At 45.6% G+C, this 23,011-nt stretch overlaps 1 protein-coding gene across 6 annotated transcripts in view; it reads right to left on the reverse strand.

Moving 5' to 3' along the window:
- LOC119979037 (neuron navigator 1-like) overlaps positions 1 to 23,011 on the reverse strand; it is an 806,372-nt gene that overhangs the window by 155,608 nt on the left and 627,753 nt on the right. For all 6 annotated transcript variants that reach the window (XM_038821010.1, XM_038821009.1, XM_038821014.1 and 3 more), the window contains one exon: positions 5,051 to 5,753. In XM_038821010.1, coding sequence (XP_038676938.1) covers positions 5,051 to 5,753 — 703 coding nt within the window. The remainder of the gene's footprint in view (positions 1 to 5,050; positions 5,754 to 23,011) is intronic.

Below are 23,011 nucleotides of genomic sequence, written 5' to 3' on the forward strand. Positions count from 1 at the left end.
TTTTCAGCCAGAGGAAGATTTATAGTGCAATTCCTTAGGGGTCAGTATTGAGACCCTTGTTTTTCCTGATATATTAATGACTTGCCCCTTCACAATTTGCAGATATGACAAAATGTAGAGGCATTTGTAGAACTTCAAAAGGGCATAAACAAGTTAGTGGAATGGGTGGACAAGTGGCAGATGAAGTTCAATGCAGGGAAGTGTGAAGTGATTCATTTTGTTGCCAAGAACATGGAGAGACAACATAAAATAAAAGGTACAACTATAAAAGGGGTGCAGGAAAAGAGGGACTTGGGTGTTTAAGTCACTAAAGGTGGCAGGACAGGTTGAGAGTGTAGTTAATAAAGCACAGAATATCCGAGGTTTCATTCATAGAGATATAGAGTAGAAGATCGAGGAGGTTATGTTGAACTTGCACAAGTTCAGCCACAGCTGGAGTACTGCACCCAGTTCTAGATGTTGCACGTTCGGGAATTGTGGAGGTATTGGAAAGCGTGAAGAAAAGATTCATGTGAATGGTCCAGGGATGGGAAGCTTCAATTATGAAGACAGCATGGCACAGTTGGGAGTTTTTCCTCAAAGAGGAGAAGGTTGAGAGGTGATTTGAGAGAGGAGTTCAAAATCATGAAGGGTTTGGACCGAGTGGATAGGGAGAAATTGTTCCCATCCGTGAAGGTGGTACTGCCAGGCTGGCAGTGCCGTGGTCCCCAGGTGGCATGAGTGTGCAAAGGTTACCACCTGGGCCAGAGCCCAACCACCTAGGGGCTCCCGATCGCCTGGAAGATCCCCACCAAATGCCAGTACACTTGGTGCACGTTGGTGGAGACCAGTGCCAAACGGCACTCGCTCGGGATCTCTGAGGTGCGGGTGTTAGATCCCATGCCTTGGGTAACTCCGACGCGAATATGTTCAAATGATCCTGACTGCCCGCTTGAATATGCAATTTGGACCTGCCCATTGTGTGCGGGATCTAGATCTCAATGCTTCGCGAGATCTCGTACCGAGGCCCTTAAATCTCGCAGGACAGCCTCATCGCATCCCGAGTTGGGCACAATGAGGCTAGTAGATCATGGCCTGTGTGTCAGGAGTATTTGTATTTTTCATACAACCCATCGGAACGGAAGGATGGTTAAATTTAAAGGGTCACCTTGACTAATGCAATGCAAACAAGGGTGATCAATTGTGCTACAGAAGATAGGAAAATGAAATAAATAAAATGGGTAAATGATGTAAATACTCAGCAGGCCTGGCAGCATCTGTGGTGAGAGAAACAGAGTGAACACCAAGTTCTGATATAACGTCACCAACCTGAAACATTAACACTGCTTCAGTATTTCAGGCATTTTCTGTTTTTGTTTCAGATTTCATCTGGTTTTATTGTTGGAAAATAAAACAATCGACTTGTTTTAATTTTCTGGTAGTGCTGTCCTCTGACTGAGGTAAATGATCTGGGCATGGTGCAAACTAGAACAGGCAGAGACAAAGCCAACACTAGCATTAATCTGCGAGGATTTCCACCAGATCAGGGTACACAACATTGTATTTATGTCAGTAGATCAATATTTGCCTGAACTATAATTCCAAACATAAAGTACAAAAAACAGGGTTACTTTGAAAATACAATATGTAGGCTGAACATTTATGCCTGCTGCCCCCAATGCCAGGAGCAGGCTGGCCATGCCGCCTCCACTGCTACTCTTGCTGGGGAGGTGGTGAACAGTCTGTCTGTTATGGGCCAAATGAGGCTCTTAAGCGGCCAATTAATATTTAGTTCAGGGTCTCTATCAGTGGCAGAGGGCATTCTACCAACTGGGAATCGTAGGATCCCTACAGTACAGACAGAATGAGGCCATACGGCCCATCGGGTCTGCGCCAATGTGCCGAAAGAGCACTCTACCGAGGCCCACTCCCCGCCACCCAAACCTACACATCTTTGGACACTAAGGGGCAACTTAGCATGGCCACTCCATCTAACCTGTATATCTTTGGACTGTAGGAGGATGCTGGAGCACCCGGAGAAAATCCATGTAAACATGGGGATAACATGCAAACTCCACACAGGCAGTTACCCAAGGTTAGAATCAAACTGGGTCCCCGGCACTGTGAAGTAGCAGTGTTAACCACTGTGCCACCATATTGCCTCCCCATAAATGGGTGCAACTCCACCCTTGCCAGGGCTTGCTTAACTGGCCCTTGCAATCCCCAACTCCACTGACCTGAACTCTGGGCCTGCTCGGGGGCCATAGGGTCAGTGACTGTTGCATTCCCAGTAGTTGTCACCAGTCCTGGTGGTGCTGTTCGGAATGAAGAACAGCAGGCTATCTGATTGGTCGGCAGCTCCTGGAGGTGAGGCATCCTGACGCAGCAGAAGCCATGATTTCAGGCAATTAGTTGCCTAAGTCGGAATTGTGGCATCCAGCGAAGGAGGAGGTGGACTTGCCTCTAGCGGTCCGGCCACTAACTGCGTCAACTGAAATACTAGCCAAAGTATTTACTAACAACAATTAGAAAGTAAACTTCCTGGTGTCAATTTTGGTTTCGACAGCTAAGGAACTAAACATTAGAGGACATTTACAATAATGGTTCTGGGGGTGGACTATTTTAGTGACAAGATTAGATTGGTGAGGCTGGGGTTTATTTCCCTTGGATCAACGGGGATTGAGGGAAGATTTAATGGATAATACAAGATTATGACAGGTTTTGATGAGGAAAAACTGTTCTCATTAGTTGACGGTAGAAGGATTACCAGATATGGATTGAAGACTTTGGATAAGAGATGCAGGGGGAATATGAGGAAGAACATTTTTACACCGCGAATGGTAGTGACCCCGATGCGCCTTCTGTATGGCAGTGGATGTGGAAGCAAATAATGATTTCAAAAAGAAATTGGTTAGACACCTGAAAGAAACAAACTTGCAAGCCTAGATGGATAGAACACGGGAGTGGGACTGACTGGTTTGCTCTGAAGAAAGAAGGTATAGACCTAAAGGGTTGAATGGTTTCCTCCTGTGCTATGATTCACAGCTCCTAGACCACGTCAAAGAGAGTTGAGTGCTTTCTGTTAGTTTCACAGCCGACTACTTCAAAGTAACTCAAACTGGTTGTCAATAATAGCCTGATAAAAACAATATCACAGAGAGATAAATGAATGAATGGTTTGCAGATCAAAGATCCATGGCAGTTTAAACCCAGCTGACTAGTTTTCTCTTCCCATGAATTGATAGGTGCTGCTTCCTGTGCCTGAGCCAGCAGGTGTATTGCCCAGGAGAGTGTGAAAGCAGTGATTTTTGTTCACTGCCTCTAACTGGAATGCTCGCTGGCATCCAGAGAGGGGTCCCTCTTCAGGAGGGACTTCTAGGTCTGGATCTCTCTTCTGGGTCTTTCAGACAGGGGTGTATCTTCTGCAGAGTTTCCAGACAGGAGTCTCTCTTATGGGAGCGGGGGGGGGGGGGGGGGGGGTTTCATCTGGTGAGGGTCTCTTTAATTAGGGGGGGGTCACTGGTGGCAGTCTCTGGTGGATGACTCTTTAATTAGGCGGTCTCTGGTGGGGGGGGTGTTTGTGGGTGGGGGTGTCAGCCCCATACTAAAGGGGAGGGGTGATCCAGAAAATCACCGGGGATGGGGCTGAATTGAGTTGCGGGGGCAGGGAAAGGGGGGGGGGGGGGGTGGTTTCCACCACCATACCTCGCTATCAGAACACCTGCTGAAAATGGCAGGCCAATAGCGGGATTTCCTTGGGAATCCCTCAAAATCACCGGCATGCATAAATTTGCTCCATGAGGTGGTGCAGTTCAGCGAGGGCGGGAGAACAAATTGTCTCCCAAATGGAGAATCCCAGTCATTGTGTCAACTTAGGATGTTACATCACAAGCTGCCAGAATGAGTCTTTCGATACAGCAGATTTTTGTGGGAAACTTTCATGCAAAATTCAAATTCCAGTATCAGAAGAACATATTTCTTTAAAATACTCAGGAGGAAATTCACATTCTGGAAAGGAATGGAAAGAAAATGCCCCACATGGACAGAAATAGGCAACTGGCACAATTGTGTGTGTGAGTGAGTGTGGGGGGGGGGGGGGGGGGGGGGGGGGGGGGGGTAGTTATAGTGGGCACAAATCACAATTATCACAAATCAATCTTAAATCACTAATGGTGCGCTATTTTGGGACACCAATTCACATACAATTCAAACCACAAGAGATCAAAGTTCAATGTTCTGATCGTTAACTATAATGGGTTTTCAGTGCGAAACAATGAAGTCTGAAATTTTGTTCATCATCAAATCTGACCAAATAAAAAACTTTAATAACACTATAAGGAAGAAAATGCAGATAGTCAATTCACGCCGTCAATTATATCAGGCATAGACAGGCCTGGCCAGTATATTATTGTTGATAGCAGATGGTCACTGTTACTGGCGTCTTGGGGAGAAAACATGAAAAACCCAGCACTTATCAAGAGTGTTTTATTGTTCTTTTTAAAGACTTACAGATGGGCTTGGCTCCTTGGATTTCCTGTAATGAACAATTGTGATTGAAATGATGTGAATGTTTTCAATTCAGTCTGCCTCGTTCCAATAACACAAAATTAATTGGACACACAATCTACCTAACTTATCAGTTCGCTGAAGGGTGGCTTGGTTGTTTACTTGGCTGATCCCTCTCTTGAGATTTTGTTTCTTGCCTGTGGTACAAAATGGAGTTTGCTGGAAAATACAGGAAAGCATTTCTAACGAAGAACAGCCTGTCAATTGGTATGAGGGCTTGAAGAAATACCTTTGAACCAGATGGCGATGAGGAGATAAAAGCCATCAGAGATAAAGAGGAAAGACAGAAACCATTCAAGTAAAAAAACAACAATTAGAATCATTTTTGGCCTCAATGTTAATTGAAATTCGCTATGTTCAAGACACATAAACAAATGGCTGGAGAAATGCTGATAGATAAATACAATGACATTAAATAATAAGTAAAAGCAAAACCATGCAATATATTAATTATATTATTCAAATTTATTCCAAGTACATGAACCTAAATATTCCTGTGGATTACCTTTGTGATGTTGGAGATGACAAATCTGAGAATTTGGAACTTTGCTGTCGCATTGCTTGCAATTTACTGTGACTTTCTGGAGTTGATGTGGCCTTTGTAGAACTTGATGTAGTTGTGCATTCAGTATCAGAAGCAACTGCCTTTGCTTTTGCCTTCTCTTTCTCTCGATCAGTTTGATTCACTGGTACTGAATTTGCTCGTCCCATACCAATTTTTGAGGGTTCTTTCAGACGAGAAACTGGGATTCCTCCATGCTTGCTGCTAATGAGGCTTGGATCAATGTTGCTGCTCACAGGCCTGTGGACACCTCCACGGCCAGTGATGCTAACAGAACTTGATTTGGCTGGACGCGGCAAGCTACGGTACTGCACGGCTGTCCTCGCACTTGACGACATAAAGCCATCATGGTTTTGGGAAACATCAAGGCTAGTTTTCCTGGAGTTTGATGGCTTAATAGGGATGCCTGTAGACTTCTGAGTTTTCACTACTGATGAGGAGTTTCCACCGGCTGTCATCACTGTTGCTGTGCCTGTAGTAGGCTTCTTATAGCCAAAAGAACCGCCAGTAGAAGGCCTCGAAATGCCTGATGGAGGTTTGCGTGTTTCTCCAACTCTGTCTCTACTAGCATCAGATGACGACCTTTGCAAACTTGTTCCTTTGAGAGCTAATTTTCCTTTGTCTTGCACTTTAGAGTCAATTTTACCTGCAATTACAAAATAAAGAATGAAGACAAAATAAAAGTAGACTATTACAGAAAAATAGTGTGTTTCTTCATCCTCTCAGTGTAATTTATTGTTCAGGTTAATCCGTAAGATTCTGGCTCACAAAAATAAGTAAGAAAACATAGACAATGTTTTCTGCCATTGATTGTAAAGAACTTTGCTCTTCCCTCATGAAAACATCATTCTCATTTCATAGAATCATTACAGAGAAGGAGGCCATTCGACCCATCGAGTCTGCACCAACCCTCTGAAAGAGCACCATACCGAGCCCACTCCCCGGCCCTATCCCCGCAACCCCATCTAACCTGCACATCTTTGAACACGAAGGGGCGATTTAGCATGGCCCATCCACCTAACCTGCACATCTTTGAACACTAAGAGGCAATTTAACATGGCCAATCCACCTAATCCGCATATCTTTGGACTGTGGGAGGAAACCGGAGCACCCGGGGGAACAAAGAACAAATAAAAGTACAGCACAGGAACAGGCCCTTCGGCCCTCCAAGACTGTGCTGACCATGCTGCCCGTCTAAACTAAAATCTTCTGCACTTCAAAGAAAACCAAAGAAAGTGCAAACGCCACACAGTCACTAAAGCCCAGAATTGAACCCGGTTCCCTGGTGCTGTGAGGCAACAGTGCTAACCACTGTGTCACCCATTATATTTCTTCTTACCGTGTCTCCCATGCTGGATAAGCTTTTCCTTGAACGTAAAACTTTTGGGGGGGGGGGCGGCATGTGGCACAGTGGATAGCACTGGGACTGTGGTGCTGAGGACCCGGGTTCGAATCCCGGCCCTGGGTCACTGTCCGTGTGGGGTTTGCACATTCTCCCCAAGTCTGCGTGGGTTTCACTCCCTTAACCCAAAGATGGGCAGGTTAGGAAAATAAAAATTGGGTGCTCTAAAATTAAATAAAAAAGTAAAACTTTTCTTCTTATTTCAACAGTAATGAAGAACACTAAAAAATTACAACGACATGGGACCAGATGGTTTTCTTCTGAGGGATTTAAAAGAAGTATATGGAACTTTATAGTTCGGGGAGCTGCCAAGTTCCTTTGATTTGAGAAGCGTTGGAAAATTAGTTTGGAAAATTGTGCACCACACTCCATTATTTAAGAAAGGTGACAGAGGAAAATTGGGGAATTATAGGCCCAATATCTATTGGCGGGAAACTGCTATAGTCTATAATTAAAGAAAGAGGGCGGAATGTTGCGGCCCCATTGCGACAAGAGTGGGGCTGTCAAATGTGTTCAGCTATTCAAAAGCCCAATTGACTTCAGTGGGAATGGAAAATCCTGCTGGCAGGGGGGGGCCTGTAAGGTTTAGCCAAGAGTAATTAAACACCCTGAAAACTTTCAACCAATAAGAGAGGACGCGCATGGATTTGTAAAGATCCATGCCTCACAAATCTGTTATTATTTTTGAAGAGGTGATTTCCCCAGATGGCTGGGGAAAAATCTATGAATGTTCTTTCTATGGACTTCCAGATGGCAAACTGCTGGCTATAGATGAAGCTCATGAACTGACAGTGAACTACTGCGTTGTTTAGCAAAATGGCAGAGTGGCAGGAGCCATAGAGAAGGAGTAATGGACAGGTAGTCTAATTGGCATAATGTGACCAGGGAGCTTTGTTGGAATGTCGACTATTACCTTATTCATGAATGACTCATTAACGACAATGGTATAGAGAGCCACATATCCCAGATTATCAATGACGCCAAATAGGTGGCATTGTGAGGACTGCAAATGGAAGTATTTTTAAAAAATGAATAGATTAAGTGAATGGGCAAAACTTTGGCAAATGGATTTCAATGTATACAAGCCAGTGAACATCCACTTTGGAACTAAAATTGTAAGATTATAGTACCTTCCAAATGGTAAACAAGAATAACAAAACTTTATATTCATCTCGTGCCACTAAAATATTCCAAGCACTTCACAAGAGGCATTATAAAATAAAATATGATCATGAAGCTTCAGGAGATGATAGGACGTGTGAACTAAAGACTGGTTGAAGACATAGATTTTAGGGAGTGTCTTGAAGGAGAAAAACAAGGCAAATAAGTGGAGAGGTTTAGAAAGAGAATTCCAGAGCTTAGGTCGAGGCAGCTGAAGGCACGGCCACCCATGTTGGAGTAATTAGAATCGGAGATGTTCAAGAGGCCAGGATTGGAGGAGCACAGATATCAGAGATATTTGTAATGGCTGGAGGAGATTCAAGGCAATGGAGGGATTTGAAACAAGAATAAGAATTTTAAAATCAAAGTATTGTTTTATTGGGGAATCACTGTGGGTCAGCAAGTGCAGGAGTGATCGATGAGCACAAGGTAAGTGCAAGCTAAGACACGGGCAGCAGAGTTTTGGGTGAGCTAAAGTTTGCAGAAGTAGAATATGGGAAGCCAGCCAGGAATGCATTCGAATATTCAGATCTGGAGGTAACATAGACATGAATATGGGTTTTAGCAGCAGAAGGGCTAAAGTTAGGGTGGAGATCGGCGATGTTGCCGAGGTAGAAATAGGCAGTTTTTGCGAAAGTGTGGGTTTGTGGTTGAAAGCTCTTGGCATCAAATATGAAATTGAGTTTGCAAACAGTCCAGTTCAGCCTCAGACGTTTACAAGGGGGAGGGGTGGAATAAGCGCTGAGGGAGTGGACTCTGTGGAAGGGAGAAAAGCCAAGGGCACATTCTAAAGGCCTCCTCAAGCCCAACCTGGTGACGTGACGATGCCGTTAAATCTCGCAAGACGCCTCTTGCGAGATTTGCAATGCTCAGAGATAAGTGGAGGGTCCGGAGGTTGTGATGGGCATTCTGAGGGGGTCGAAAGATCGGGATGGCATTTAAACATGGCCCATTAGAACAGGTCTCCACAGTGTGCACCTGGTACGTAGAAACCACCAGAGGTGTTCAGGTGAGTGCATCACTCGGGGGAGTGAGGGGGATGAAGAGGGTCATGCCTGGTGCCACAGGGCGGTACCCAGGGGAGGCATGGGGCGGGATTCTCCCCTACAAGGCGGGGCTGGGGGTCCCAGCGGGACGAAGTGACGTGAACCACTATGACGTTGGGCTGCCCCAAAGGTGCGGAGGATTCTAGGACCGCCCCGGAGTGGTTTGCTCCCCGCCGGTCGGCGGGGAAAGCGACTTAACGCCACGCCAACCTCAAGGGCCTCCGCAGGCCGGCGTGACTTGACGCATGCGCGGGAGTTCTCGAGCGTGCTGGCGTCATCCCCGTGCATGCGCAGTGGGCTTCGTTTCTGCACCGGGAATGGTGGACCGGTACAGCCTCCAGTGTGGAAGGATAGAGTGCTCCCACGGCACAGGCCCGCTCGCCCCAATCGCGGGCCAGGCCACTGTGGGGGCACCTCCCGGGGCCAGATCCCCCCGCGCCTCCCAAGAATCCCAGAGCCCGCCCGTGCCGCCAGGTCTCACCGGTAAGGGACCTACTCCAATTTACGCCAGCGGGGCTGGCAAAAGACGGGCAGGACTTCGGCCCATCGCGGGCCGGAGAATTCGGGCAGCCAGGCACCCATTGAGTCGTGCAGGACTCTACCATTCACTGAGGCGTGCCGATTTCTGGGGGGCCGGAGAATTAGGAGTACGGCGGGGGCAGGATACAAGCCGACCCCCGGTGATTCTCCGAACCAGCCGGGGGTCGGAGAATCCCGCCCACGGTGTCCGGGAGGGGAGCTGGATTCAAAACCTAAGTTGCTGGCAGTGCGGGCCCAAAGTTACATCATGGGATGCGCCTCTTCACTTTTTTCCAGCTAATAGCTGAATGATAAGGAGCAGAAAGCTGCCATTGGCGCCGGCAGCTTCCATGCTGTTTTCCCCATCCACTGAGCCACTCTGACGAAAAATGGGAAAATATCTGCATTCCATCCTGTCCAGCAATGATGCAATAGCTAATCAGTGGCACGATAAGGTTCAGCTCACCAACTCTCAAATCTCATCACATTTATTTAGTGGTCGAAAGAGCACAAACCAGACAGAAACCTTTAGGCTGAATTTTAAAGACCCATGGAGGGCAAGGTCAGGTTCAGGCATGGTTTGAAATTAACGCTATTGGATTGTGTGTCAGTAATTCCAACATTTTTGGGATGGGCTGCAATTTTCAAAGAGAGAGAAAGGGGGGACAACCATCAACCTGCTCTCCTCCAATGAACTGGCTGCTTGTTAATGGATTGGATGGTCAGGAGGACATGTCAGTACGCACTTGTAGGGAGCACTGTGCGGAGCCATCATCTGATTTTGCTACTTTATTGACACCGTGGGCGGGATTCTCCGACCCCCCGCTGGGTCGGAGAATCACCGGGGGTCGGCGTGAAGAAAAACAAAAGTGCTGCAGTGGTGGCCATCTCTTCAGCACAGTGGGCTAAGTGTCTTGTGAGTGACCATTTGACCATTTATATGCAATGTGTGACTGTTCTCCTTTCTGCTCCGTTCTGCATGGCATGGGCCATCCGAGTTATGGCTGACGCCTGTCTTAGAGCATTGCACTCTGAAGCCATTTGCTGCCTCCAGGCAGTGCCTGACATCACTAATTGGGTGCCGAGCTCACATCCAGCTCCATTAGGAGCCTTGCATATTAAAATAGAGACTCATTAATGATGGAGAAGTGCTGCAGACCATCAAATGATCAAGGTATAATATTCTTGATTTCAGATCCTTTCCCTTTTTTCTTAATGTTTCTATGTCCAACTATCACATCTCACAATTACTTTAACTATGCTGTCTTACACATGAACAGAAACTGGACTTTCCCAGCATCCAAGGCTCAGGGAAGATCCCCAAGTCTGCAATCTCATTCCAGGCACCAGAGGGACATGTATGAGCAAGTGACATTTTTCAGAGGTGGGACACCCTCCACTCAGGGATCTGGTCCTCTAGAAGTGGCACGTGGCGCAGTGGTTAGCACTGGGACTGTGGCTTAGAGGACCCGGGTTTGAACCCCGGCCTTGGGTCACTGTCTGTGTGAAGTTTACACATTCTCCTCGTGACTGCATGGGTTTCACCCCCACAACCCAAAGATGTGTAGGTTAGGTGGATTGGCCACGCTAAATTGCCCTTAATTGGAAAAAAAAATTGGGTACTCTAAAAACTAGACAGAAACATTTGCCACCGGCCTACACCCCGACACTGAGATCATAACCTCCCACCCCTCCTGACTCCTCCAGGTCATACTGTACCCTCCCACCCCTGGGACCCCTGGTATTTATCTGAAGTGTGGCCAGGCACTTAGGCTCAGGGACTGTGCGACACACTGTGCCGGAAAGGGCTATGGAGTGGTCGGCCAATCTGATTGACCGACAGCTCTCCAAGGCGGGACTTCCACCCAAGGGAGGAGGGAAGCTCCACCTGCTGCTAATCAACACTCAGTTGAGAGTAAAATGGCAGCAGGCCTCTTGGAGTCATTGGGTTAACTTCCCCGTTGACTCTCAGGATGGCGGATGCTGACCGTTCGCCATATCGAAAATTCAGGCCTATGAGTAAGTTTAGTGGATTTTTTTCAGAATTATACCATTTTCTTTGTAATTTCTAATAAGCATTTTTGCTGCATGAATCTTATTGAGGAAAGAAAGTTGACACCCGAAAATGGTTTGCATAGAATAATTTATGTAATTAGGTAAGTTAATTTTATGATAATTAGTGGATGCAAATAGCTTAGTTTGGGGAAATGTGGTCTTTCCTTTTTTTTAAATGACAGTTGAGTTGCTGATTGGTAACTTTTTACACCTGTTCACAAACCAGTTTTTAATTGCTTTTTCAGTTTGCCATTGGAATACATCAGCCAATTCGTATAACTTAATTATTTAACCTCAATTTTATTTCGTTCACAGACATTTCTGACAGTTTAATATGCAATATTCACTTTAAGGTGTGATGCTTTGGCCGACTTTTAGATTATGCACAACAAAGTTTTTAATTTACTCTTGCATGTTATGAAGAGGACAATGGACATTTGTGCTTTCGCTGTTGAAATTACTTTAGTTTGAATGGCTAAATTAATCAAAGGCTGAAAGGGTATAAGTCAATTCATGCAGACATGCATAGACCATGATCTTAATGCATCTTGAGGTCATTTGCCTCAGGTTTTAAGGCATTATGTAAAATGATGATTCTAGCAACCTTCTAATGTGAAGCATACGATCAAGTGATACCAGTAGCGCACATACTTTGGGGTATAACTTTGGGACCCATAACAATGCAATGTGGATTCCTCACAATTAATGGGACGTAATCACCACTGTGTGAATTAAACATGTCTTTATGTGCTTTAAGAGAGTGAATAACCCCATCTGTGACAAAAAGAAATTATTCATGATGTGCTGTCTTGACCTGATTGCCATGGGCCTGTGAGTGAATTGTGCCAGTAGCCTCTAAAGGCCACAGTTTTTTTTAAATTGGAGGTTTGTAGGTTCATCACTGGCTGGGCCAGCATTTGTTGCCCACCTGTAATTGCCCTTGAACTGAGTGGCTTGCTAAGCCATTTTTTGGGGGGCAGTTAAGAGTCGACCGCATCACTGTGTGCACCTGGCATCACATGCAGAACAGACCGAGTAAGGATGGCAGATTTCCTTCCCTGAAGGACATTAGTGAAACAGATGGGTTTTTACGACAATCAGCAGTGGTTTTGTGGTCATCATTAGACTTTTCAATCCAGATTTTTAATGAATTCAAATTTTACCATCTGCCATGGTGGGATTTGAACCCAGGACCCCAGAACATTACCCTGGGTCTCTGGATTATTAGCCCAGTGACAGTATTACTGCGTTACCGTCTCCCCCGTGCCACCACCTCCTGTGCAGGTTGGTTCTTGACCCAAGTTGACTTATGTGATTTCAACAAGGGCTCAATAATCATGAGCCAAGGGAGAGGAAAGCCAGCCTGTGTGCCAGCTTCTAGTTCATATCTAGAATCCAGCTGGAAATTATGCATATGGATGTTAGATCAATATAATTAGATATTGCTTTAATCAAAATAACATTGTAACATTCACTGTATTGGTTCACATATAAAGAAAGCCACTTTGATCCAATACCAGAGTTGGAATAGGTGGGATCACACTGTTGACAGGAGTGAAAATATTCGGAAAAATCAAAATAACTCAACTTTGAGTACTGGCTTTCAATTTGAATTAAAATAAAAAAAACAAAATGAGAAGTTTGAGCTGTACATAGCGAAACAGCCAAAAATGTCAATAGGATGATACCATCCCCTGAGGAATAAAAAATATGGAACAAATCCCATATTTTACAAATATGGGGCCTTTACAAATATGGAGCCACAGGTTTTGGTATTTAACAGGTGCATAGTCACAATTCCCCTATGTTCTCTAGTGCAGGGCCTCAATATGGCTGTAATCCAGTGTCCAAATATTGTGCGTTGATCACTTTTTAATTCGCTATTCAAAGATAAGAGCCATGAGGTAGCTATTAACATCCAGGATTGTACTGTTCAAAGAGCTAAGATCAATATTTTAATTTGTTAATTTACTTCCTCTCAGGGGAAAATGCATTTATAAGCATCAATAGAACAAGTTTCTGTGCTGGAAATGTTACTTAATTAACACATAATTCTATGGTCAGTTGCACAATAAATCATATGTAATGACAATTGACGCAATAAGAGCTATAAAACAATGGTTGCAGTCTGCCTCATGAATTAAGAAATTCAGCAAGACAGGATTCAATGTAATTATTGTGGGTGGCTAAATTATGTTGCTTGAACTGAAATATTTTCAAAGTATTCATACTCCCAATTGCTTCAAATTCAAAATGGGTGGGATCGGGAGTCTTTTATGCAACCAGCACCTTGCCAGCTTGATTCAATATTCATTCTAAAGAAACATTCACTGCAGTGCTACAAGCACGTTGCTCCTGCTTTAGAATAAATTAACACACTATTTACGTCGCCTGCCAAAGCTGATTCAAACGTTGAGGAATGAATGGCAATGAAAAATTCCACTTAACGGAATTTAATTGTGTTTTGTTACAGTGAGACTGAGCAGTATAATCAAGGCTGAGAATTCAGATTTATGGCATTGAATTGAATTGGCGTAGCAGGTGCAATCGATTGTGATGGCAAAAAACATTTTGTTTGTTCTTCATATTGCACCACTAAACCTAGCTCACCAATACAGAGAATTCACTGTATTCACAATACTAATCAGGGGCGGCATTCTCCCCTACCCGGAGGGGCGGGGATCCCGGCGTAGGGGAGTGGCGCCAACCACTCAGGCGTCGGGCCTCCCCAAAGGTGCGGAATTCTCCGCAACTTCGGGGGCTAGGCCCGCGCCGAAGTGGTTGGCACCACGTCTACTGGCGCGAAAACCGGCACCAGCGGCCTTTCAGGCCCGCCCCCGGGGCTGGCCGAAAGGCCTTCGCCGGTTCGCGCATGCGCCGGTGGTGACGTCAGAGGCAGCTGCCGCTGACGTCACCACTGGCACATGCGTGCTGGGGGATTCTCTTCTGCCTCCGCCATGGCGGAGGCCGTGGTGGCAGCGGAAGAGAAAGAGTGCCCCCACGGCACTGGCCTGCCCACCGATTGGTGGGCCCTGATCGCGGGCCTGGCCACCGTGGGGGCACCCCCGGGGGTCCGATCGCCCCGCGCCCCCCCCAGGACCCCGGGGGCCTGCTCGCGCCGCCGATCCCGCCGCCACCAGATGTGGTTCAAATCTCGCCGGTGGGAGAGGCCTCCCAGCGGCTGGACTTCGGCCCATCGCGGGTCGGAGAATCGCCGCAGGGGACTCGCCGCTCAACGTGGCGCGATTCCCGCCCCCGCCAATTCCCGGGTGGTGGAGAATTTCTGCCACGACGGGGGCGGGATTTTCAGCGGCCCCGGGCGATTCTCCGACCCTGCGTGGGATCGGAGAATTTTGCCCCAGATGTCCAATTCAGACTGGCAATGACTTTACTGGGCCTCCAAATTAAACAAGTCGCTATATCCTTATAAATGATCACAATGCAATACTGGGGGTGGATGCACTGCACCACACTGTTGAACTGAAGTCTTGCTATGAAGGAGCACTACAATGTCTGGTTAGAAAAAAAAACAAAGATAAATTAGATGTTGGGCAATGCATGACACTTTAATTTATCTTTCTCTTATGTTATCCCTGACTTTGTTAGATGGCAATTCATCATATCTCATCTATTGATATATACTTTAAACATTTTACTAACACAATATATGACAATCAGATAGCCAGGTTATAACTATTGGTCAATTTGAATAAAACAAATGTACTTTGCAAGGTTTAGGGGTATAATTACAGCAGGGGAAAAAGGCATGTTTCTTTTCATTAGTCTCTGCCACTCCTTTTCCATGCATTCTTTCCTGAAGAGGGTACACAGCTTGCAATTGACAGTTACGAATTTAGTTCAGAGCAATCAATGCCAATCTGATTAACTAGCATTGCTCAAGCAAAACAAGTATTGCCCCTCTGCTTCTCTCTCTCAACTATATCCCATTGCTGTCACTCACTGTAACTATCTCAACTGAACACAATCTGATATCTAGCTGAGAACGAAGAAATAAGCTGTGGATTCCATACAGGAAAGCTAATCCTTGACCTTCTGGTTGCAAAGGTTATCCCTGTTCACAATATTATAATGACATTTATAAAAAAATAAATATAGTATAGTTTTTGTGGTGGTGGTATTTCAATGTCGGCGACCCTGGAGTAATAAGATTTAATATGTCTTCCTAATCAAAGTGGAAAACTGCAGTTTAGATCATCAAAAGTCCTGAAGGACAAAAGCATAGACTCAACAATTTGGCGGGTTTGTTCGATGCTTTCCTACAAAAAGTAGGGTTGAGCAAAAATACCTTATCTACCAACAATGTTCACTCTTCTAACTGTACCAATGAAATAACCAATGTCATCCCAGATGTTATGACAGGAATCATACTCTGTCAAATCTATCACCACACCTTGGCTCAATGATGCCTGATGTTCTGCTGTCCCCTGTCAATATTTTGCTCACTGCATCTCATATGGTGCTCATTCCTTTGAATATATTTTGAGTTACTATTTCCTCCAAATATTCACATTTTCGCCTTATTCTTCCCAATTTTTGCCTCATGCTTCTCTGCAATTGACACCTATCAACATGTTCACTTGAAGTCATTTACAGCCCAATTCACAGTAAACTGCAGAATAGCATGGCTCCTACTTTCTTTTGCCTCAGATGTATAGAGGGCTAACAAAGAACCTGTGCTAATTCACTCTCTCACATTAACCTGCATCAGACACTAAGTTGAAAGCTACTGAAAACAGCTACATGGTTCCTAAGTTGATTTTATTTTGAAACAACATGTGTATAAAATTTCTGGGGGGCATCGTAGGTCTCCAACAGTATCTGCAATGAGTTAGGGGCGGGGGGTTGGCGATTTAAATTACTTTATCGGGTGGTTCCCAACCGAGGACAATTGTCCAGAGGAAGTTAGCCCTTCTGGACAACCGATGGGTAAACCCTTATGTGCGGACCATCCTAGAGGGATTCCCCAGTGCATCTTTGGGGTACCACCTAAAGGTGACGCTGGGGAGCATTGTATTAGAAGCAGGCCCTGCCCACAAACTGTTCTCATTCTCCAAGGTGAATTGATTGCTATTGCCACAATAATCAAAACCTTACCAAACAACAACTCTTAAATATATCAAGGAAAATATTTTTTTAAATTATCATTTTAAAAGCTCTTGGTTGACCCTGATCCATGACAAATTTTACATTTGTCAATACACAAATGAGTTTGAGCGGAAACTCAGGGATTAGAATACTTATCCAAAAATTGCCTAAATTCAGACACTTCACCCCATTCTACTTTAGCTGGAGCAATAATTCACTACATAATACAAAGAATGTGCTGACAGGGAGAAAAAATATATTGTACAACTCACAGCAGCAAGAATAAACCAGAATTTTAGTCACGTACTGGCATTATGTAAACCACTGCCAACATTATCAGTGGCAACCTTTGTATTTAGCCAATGGTGCATTGTACTCCCTTCATTGAATAAAAAATGGCAGTTATTTTTCCTGAGTTCTTGGGTGTAATTCTCTGAGCCAGATCTAAAGTATAATACAACAATAAAAAATATCAAATTTCTTCCCGAGGCGCCATTGATTAAGCGATAATGAAGCTCTGGAACTATGTCAGTAATGGTAATACAATGTACAATGTTTTAAGTGTACCTGTATTTTTTTTATAATTGACTACTGCAGTAAACTAAGCACATTAATAAACTATTTAAATGCCCTCCTACTGTAATAAGAATGTACAGCATTGTGCATTGGTCGGTTTTCACAAATTATATTACAAAGCTTTATTGGAAAAAAGTTACATTCTCCTCCCAGTTGAACACTTAAGCTGGAATTCTCCAGCCGTTGGGATTTTCTTTTCTTGCTGGCAGCGCACTCCCATCTGCGGGGTTCCCGGCGGTGTGGGGTGGTGTCCAGTTGACACGCGCCGGTAAGGGAGAATCCCGCTGCTAGCGAACAGTATGCTGCAGAGAAACACACGGCTGGAAGGCTGAAGAATGCTGCCCTTAATTAATAAAATTAAAGCAAAGAGTTTTGAAGTGCCAGTATTGGATTTTATTCCAGCGATGCATGTCCCTCAACATCGGCCTAAACTCCCCACCCCCATCACTTCCAAAGGATAGCCCTAACACAATTTATTTTATTTAAAAAAAATTTAGAGTACCCAATTATTTTTTCCAATTAAGGGGCAATTTATTGTGGCCAATTCACCTAACCTGCACACCTTTGGGTTGTGGGGGCGAAACTCACGCAGACACGGGGAGAATGTGCAAACTCCACACGGACAGTGACCCAGGGCCGGGATTCGAACCCGGGTCCTCAGCGCCGTAGGCAGCAATGCTAACCACTGTGCCACCGTGCTGCCCCTAACCCTAACACAATTAAGTTCTCGTCATGAATCTCATTGGCCAGCATGGAGCTTGCAACACAATTAAGGGCGCTGGAGGGCAATATACTTGTTCCGGAGAGCTGCCAGCCAATCGGAGCCACCCGTTTCAGTGGTTACTGCCTATACTGTCCCAGGGCCCAGCCCGAGATTGATACTGGATCCCAGGACACAGGTGAGTTTAGAGTGGGATGTGGGCTGCGGGAAGGTGGATCACAGGCAAAAGGTGTGGGTCTTCAGAGTAAAGGTCAGGGGCTTCAGGGGTGGCATTCAGTGGCCTTGTGCCTTTGAACAAGCCCCCACCACGTTGCCACAAGAAAACTCAGCAGGATTTTCTGAACAGCTTAGAGGAACTGTTTGCAGTAATACTCCGTGAGCCCGACGGGATTTTAACACGCAACCGTCGGATCTGGAGTCCGATGCGCTACCGTTGCACCACAAGCTGAGACGCCAAAATCCAGAAACCAGAGGTGCAGGAAAACTCCATGAGCCTGACATGGGAAAACCGTGTGAGTCCCATTAAATCTCCAAACCACCACGACATTCCAGTGGATTCAGAGATAATTGGCTTCAATGAATGAGCCTTATTGCTCTCCTGCTATACGTGGGCAGAATTCCCACTCTGTCCACAGATAGGGGATAGTTTTCCCAATCTTAGCAATCCACTGTGGCCTCCTGATTGTCCCAGCAATCCCCGGCACCATGGTGGATCCCACCAAGTCCAGACTCCAGGAGGAGACTGCATGGCAAGAATGCTCATCAGGAATAGGACGCTTTCAACCAGGCAGAAAATCTTCCTTTCCGAAATTCTGATCTGCATGCTCGTGGCAAACGTTTGTAAAATCAGTCCTCAACAATCAAACATAAAAAGTCATAGGGCGCGATCTAATGGGTGCAGTGCGCCCGACCTGGGGCATGACCGGTAACGATTTACCCGGCACGTCACGCCTTGCTAGATCTAGCGGCATCTCGCGAGACATCACGATCTGGATCCCGCCCAAGATTTGCATATTCAAGTGAGTAGGTAGCCTTACTTAAATATGTCTATGCCAGCCCTACCCAGCATCCGGGATCAAACCCTCTTGCCTTGGAGACCCTGAACCGGCGCCATTTAACACTGGTCCCCACAAATGTGGAATAGGTGAAATGACACTTAAGGGGGTCTCCCGGGCAATGAGAGGCCTCTGAGTGGTTGGTCTCTGGGAAGGGTGGTACCCAGGCACTGCTGATGCCACCCAGGCACTGGAACCCTGGCCGTGCACTTGGGGGTGATTGTAAGTGAGGCCTCGTCGGGGCCTTCCTCACTGAGGCCCGAAAAAAAAAGAGTCCCGTTTAATTGTGGAGTCGTTCTCAGGAAACATCCTGCTAATCACGCCCACAATGGGACCTTGTTCCTTTCCCGTTAAATCGTGCCCATAATCGACAACAGTATGTCCTATCTGGTATCACAACAGCAGTTGGAATACTTATGGAGGCATGTAAGGATGCATTGTACTAAAACAGTTCACCAGATGTCACAAGCCCAGTTCATAAATTATCACTTGATTAAACTCACTTTGGAGTTTGGGCCTTCCATAGGAAGCATGACCCTATGGAGACAGGAAATTGCATGACTATTCAGCCCAGAAGGGGAAACATCCATATATGGAGATTTTAAAAAATAAATTGTGGGAACCTTTCATTTTATTGGTAAAACATTTCTGACAAGTTGAAGTGACTGTATAGAGGTGGGAGTAAATGAAGTAATACTGAGAGCCAAAAGGCCTGAGAAACAAATTGGAGATACAGGAGTAGAGTTTCTGTCAGGTTGCATTAGCTTTACCTGCACAACTCAGTTGGCCAAACCAGCGCCGGGTGTTTGTTAGGCAGAGAGGCAGGTAAAATCGGGCGGGTGCCAATCTACCATTTTACCATCCATTCCGCAAGTTCACCCCATAGAACAGTAGGTGTGCAGGCGCCAAAATCGAAGCCCAACTGCCATATTTCAGTAAATAATCAAGGCTCAATTGAGCTTGTTTACAAGCCAATTGACCTCGATAATACAACTGCCCATGCCATAACATGGTTGGCACGGACAGTCAGGCTGGAGTGGGTATGCCGTTTTTCTTCCAGACTTTTAAAAAGGGAGTGAAGATGGAGGGGTACTATCATCCGAGGGTGGATTTGTAAATCAGTGGCCAACCCTGCCCATCCGCCCATGATAGTATTTCGGCCGAACTACCTGCTTGCCAAAAAAACACCAGCACTGGGTTATCATAGATTATCAACAGCCTCAAACATTGCTTAAAGCTCTTGTAAGGCAACATTTTAAGGAGTCTGGAAAATGAAAGCTACTCAACGGCATCGCATACCAAGCAGATGGTTCAAACGTTCATACCACGACCTGTCAATCTGCTCCCCATTTGGTCTTCATCAATGCCAAGTACACCTATAATCATACACCACTATCGTTCCACCCCATGTATAGCTCAGGAAGTCCCAAAGTCATACCGTAACAATAGAAAGCCTTCCACATTCATGTCTTCGATAATTTTGCATTATGTACTAAAGCAGTATAGCATAATTCACAGGGCAGCATTCAGGTTGAGCATATCTATCACCTTGTGTGTGTTTCTGCAACACAGATAATTCACTTGCTGATTGTACCACAAGGTGGCACACAACTCAAGGAAACAGGACCTAACTGGTGGAAGGTTTGCAGGTCTTGGCCTTCAGGGAAGAGACTACTGTTGGACATTCTTCTAGCAGGGCGGAGACAGCAAGATGAGTTGATATGAAGATTTAATTCATTGTGTCACTCAGTGCAGAGGCTGAGCTAGGAAAGGAGAGTGGAAATCTTGGCAAAAACTTCAAGGATCTTAAAGATGATGTGGGTCACGGTAATGTACACAAATGAAAATAAATTACGAGAGAAGTAGGAGATGTATATCAGGTGGATGTTTAATTGTATTCAGGTATCGATTGGCTAGTCGCCTGTGGTCATTTATGAAGGAGCTGACGAAATAGGGGTTTTGGTTGCTGGAGGTGCATGGCTTGCCATGTATCTCTCTATAAATAAAAGCTTTCATGTGATTATAAGGTAAGCTCCAGTATTACTTCATCACTGGGCCAGCCGGGATTTTAGAGGTGAAACTAATCTGTGATTTGATGATAAAGCTCACATCACCACTGTGGCTGTTGGAGCAGGGTAAAGGGTTCGAAAATATAACTGGAGGTGCAAGGTTACACTATCCAAGATCCAATTTTCAGTCAAATAAGATTACTGGTAGAAAAGGCCTTGCTAGTGCATGATGTTCATTCCAGAGAAGTTCTCCTCTTTACCTTGCTGGTGAGGTTGTTTTGCCAGGTGTGGAGAGCTTTCCTCTTCTTGTCAATTAGGTCTTAGATGGTGTGGTCATTCTTGTTGATCCAGTCTTTGGCCGTTTCCTGGTCTTGTAGCAGCCAATGGTTTCCTCACAGCTTGAAATGGTGGTTGCCTTCAGCTCTTTCATGTTTTCCTCCACTCCATTAGAATTAATGCTTTCAAGATTTTGGTGAAGACGTTGTTGGCGGTCCGCTCGCATGCTTGGCTCTGGAAGCTGCTCAACATTTATCTTTTTTCTGAGCTATTTCTTCATCTTCCGCTGCTTCTGGTGGAGGTTTATGGACATAGAGGAGTGGATGAGCCGGTGGTCTGTCCAGCAGTCATCTGCTTTGGTTGACGTTTTGGTGATTAAGGGCTATTCTGGTCTCAGGATTGGACGATGATGAAGACAATCATATGCCAGTGCTTTGATTGTGGATGTTTTTCGGAAGTCTTGGGGCGGAATTCTCTGCTCCCCACGTGGCGTGGGAGAATCGCGGGAGGGCCTCCCGACATTTTTTACGCCCCCCTGGCGCCCCCAGCGATTCTCCCCACCCACCCCCCCCCCCCCGCTCGGAAAAATCGCCGCTTGCCGTTTTTCACGGCGAACAACACCTGGTCGCTGCATTCGTGAAATGGGCGCCAGATGCCCGTTTAAGGCATCTAGGGGCCCAATTGGCACGGGAGCACCACGACTGTGCTCGGGAGGGGACAGGCCCGCGATCGGTGCCCACCGATCGTCGGCCAATGTACAAAACGGACACGCTCTTTCCCCTCTGCCGCCCAGCAAGATCAAGCCGCCACGTCTTGCCGGGTGGCTGAGGAGAAAGACGGTCACTGCGCACGTGCAGTTTGCGCCGTCTGCGCGATGAAGTCATCCGCGCATGCGCGGGTTGGAACCGGCAACACATGCATGCGCGGATGACCTCACAAATGCGCCGCTTTGCACGTCATTTCCGGCACGACGAGGTCGCGGCCGGGAAAGACGGAGGCCCGCTCCTAGCCCCCCGGGTGGGGGTGAATTAGGTGCGGGGAGCGGGCCCCAAGGCCGTCGTGAACCTTGGCCGAGTTCACGACGGCCTCCACGATTTTGGCCACCAACGGAGAATTCCGCCCTTGAACTTTTGGCAGAACAGTTACAAAGAACTAAGTCCATGGTACCTGCCTAACCTTAGTGATGACAAGTTGGTGTTAGTGATGACATCACACCCAATGCATCGGAGGGTGGTAGTGTTAATGGTGGTTTGACTGAATGACAGGAAGGAGAGTAGGGTATCCAGACAGACCAAATGAAAATAGAGATCAACGAGCTTGGTCTAAAATGGTTGTCAAGATGTAAACGGATTATCACAGATACGTAGCAGTAGTAGGAGTAGGTCATTCGACCCTTCGAGTCTGCTCCGCCATTCAACACCATAAAGTAGTTTACTTATACCTGAAAGAGGATCCAAAAAGCTCAATTTAAAGTCTTCCTCCTTTTTTGATATTCAACAGTAAGCTGGATCACAATTTACCACACAATGAGATTTCAATTCCAATCGTGGCATGAACAAAAACTGTCACTGGGAGGCCAGATGGTTCTACACAGGGGTCAAAATGGATAATCTTTTGGAATTAAATGTGTGTTACAGTAGATAATACCTCATTCACACTCAGACTCTGCACACTTTAGTTTGATATGATAACTATAATTGCAGCTCTTTTGATGAATTTACATTACAAATCTGTTGGCTAAAAGCAGAGTACACGTCTCGGGCAGATTCCTGTCATTCCTCAATCATTTTGATGCCATGATTATTTTTCAGCTGGTTTTCAGCATAATGTTCCACAAATGCAGGGTCTAAATTCTCAAGATTATTTTAGCTAATTCTTGATCAAAGTAAATGACAATTCCTCTGAACAAAATAACATTAGAGGGTGTTATTTTTTTTAAAAATCAATGAATTTCTTGTGACCGGCTGTTTTGAAACAA

This window comes from Scyliorhinus canicula, chromosome 15 (assembly GCF_902713615.1).
Source record: "Scyliorhinus canicula chromosome 15, sScyCan1.1, whole genome shotgun sequence".
Taxonomy (NCBI): domain Eukaryota; kingdom Metazoa; phylum Chordata; class Chondrichthyes; order Carcharhiniformes; family Scyliorhinidae; genus Scyliorhinus; species Scyliorhinus canicula.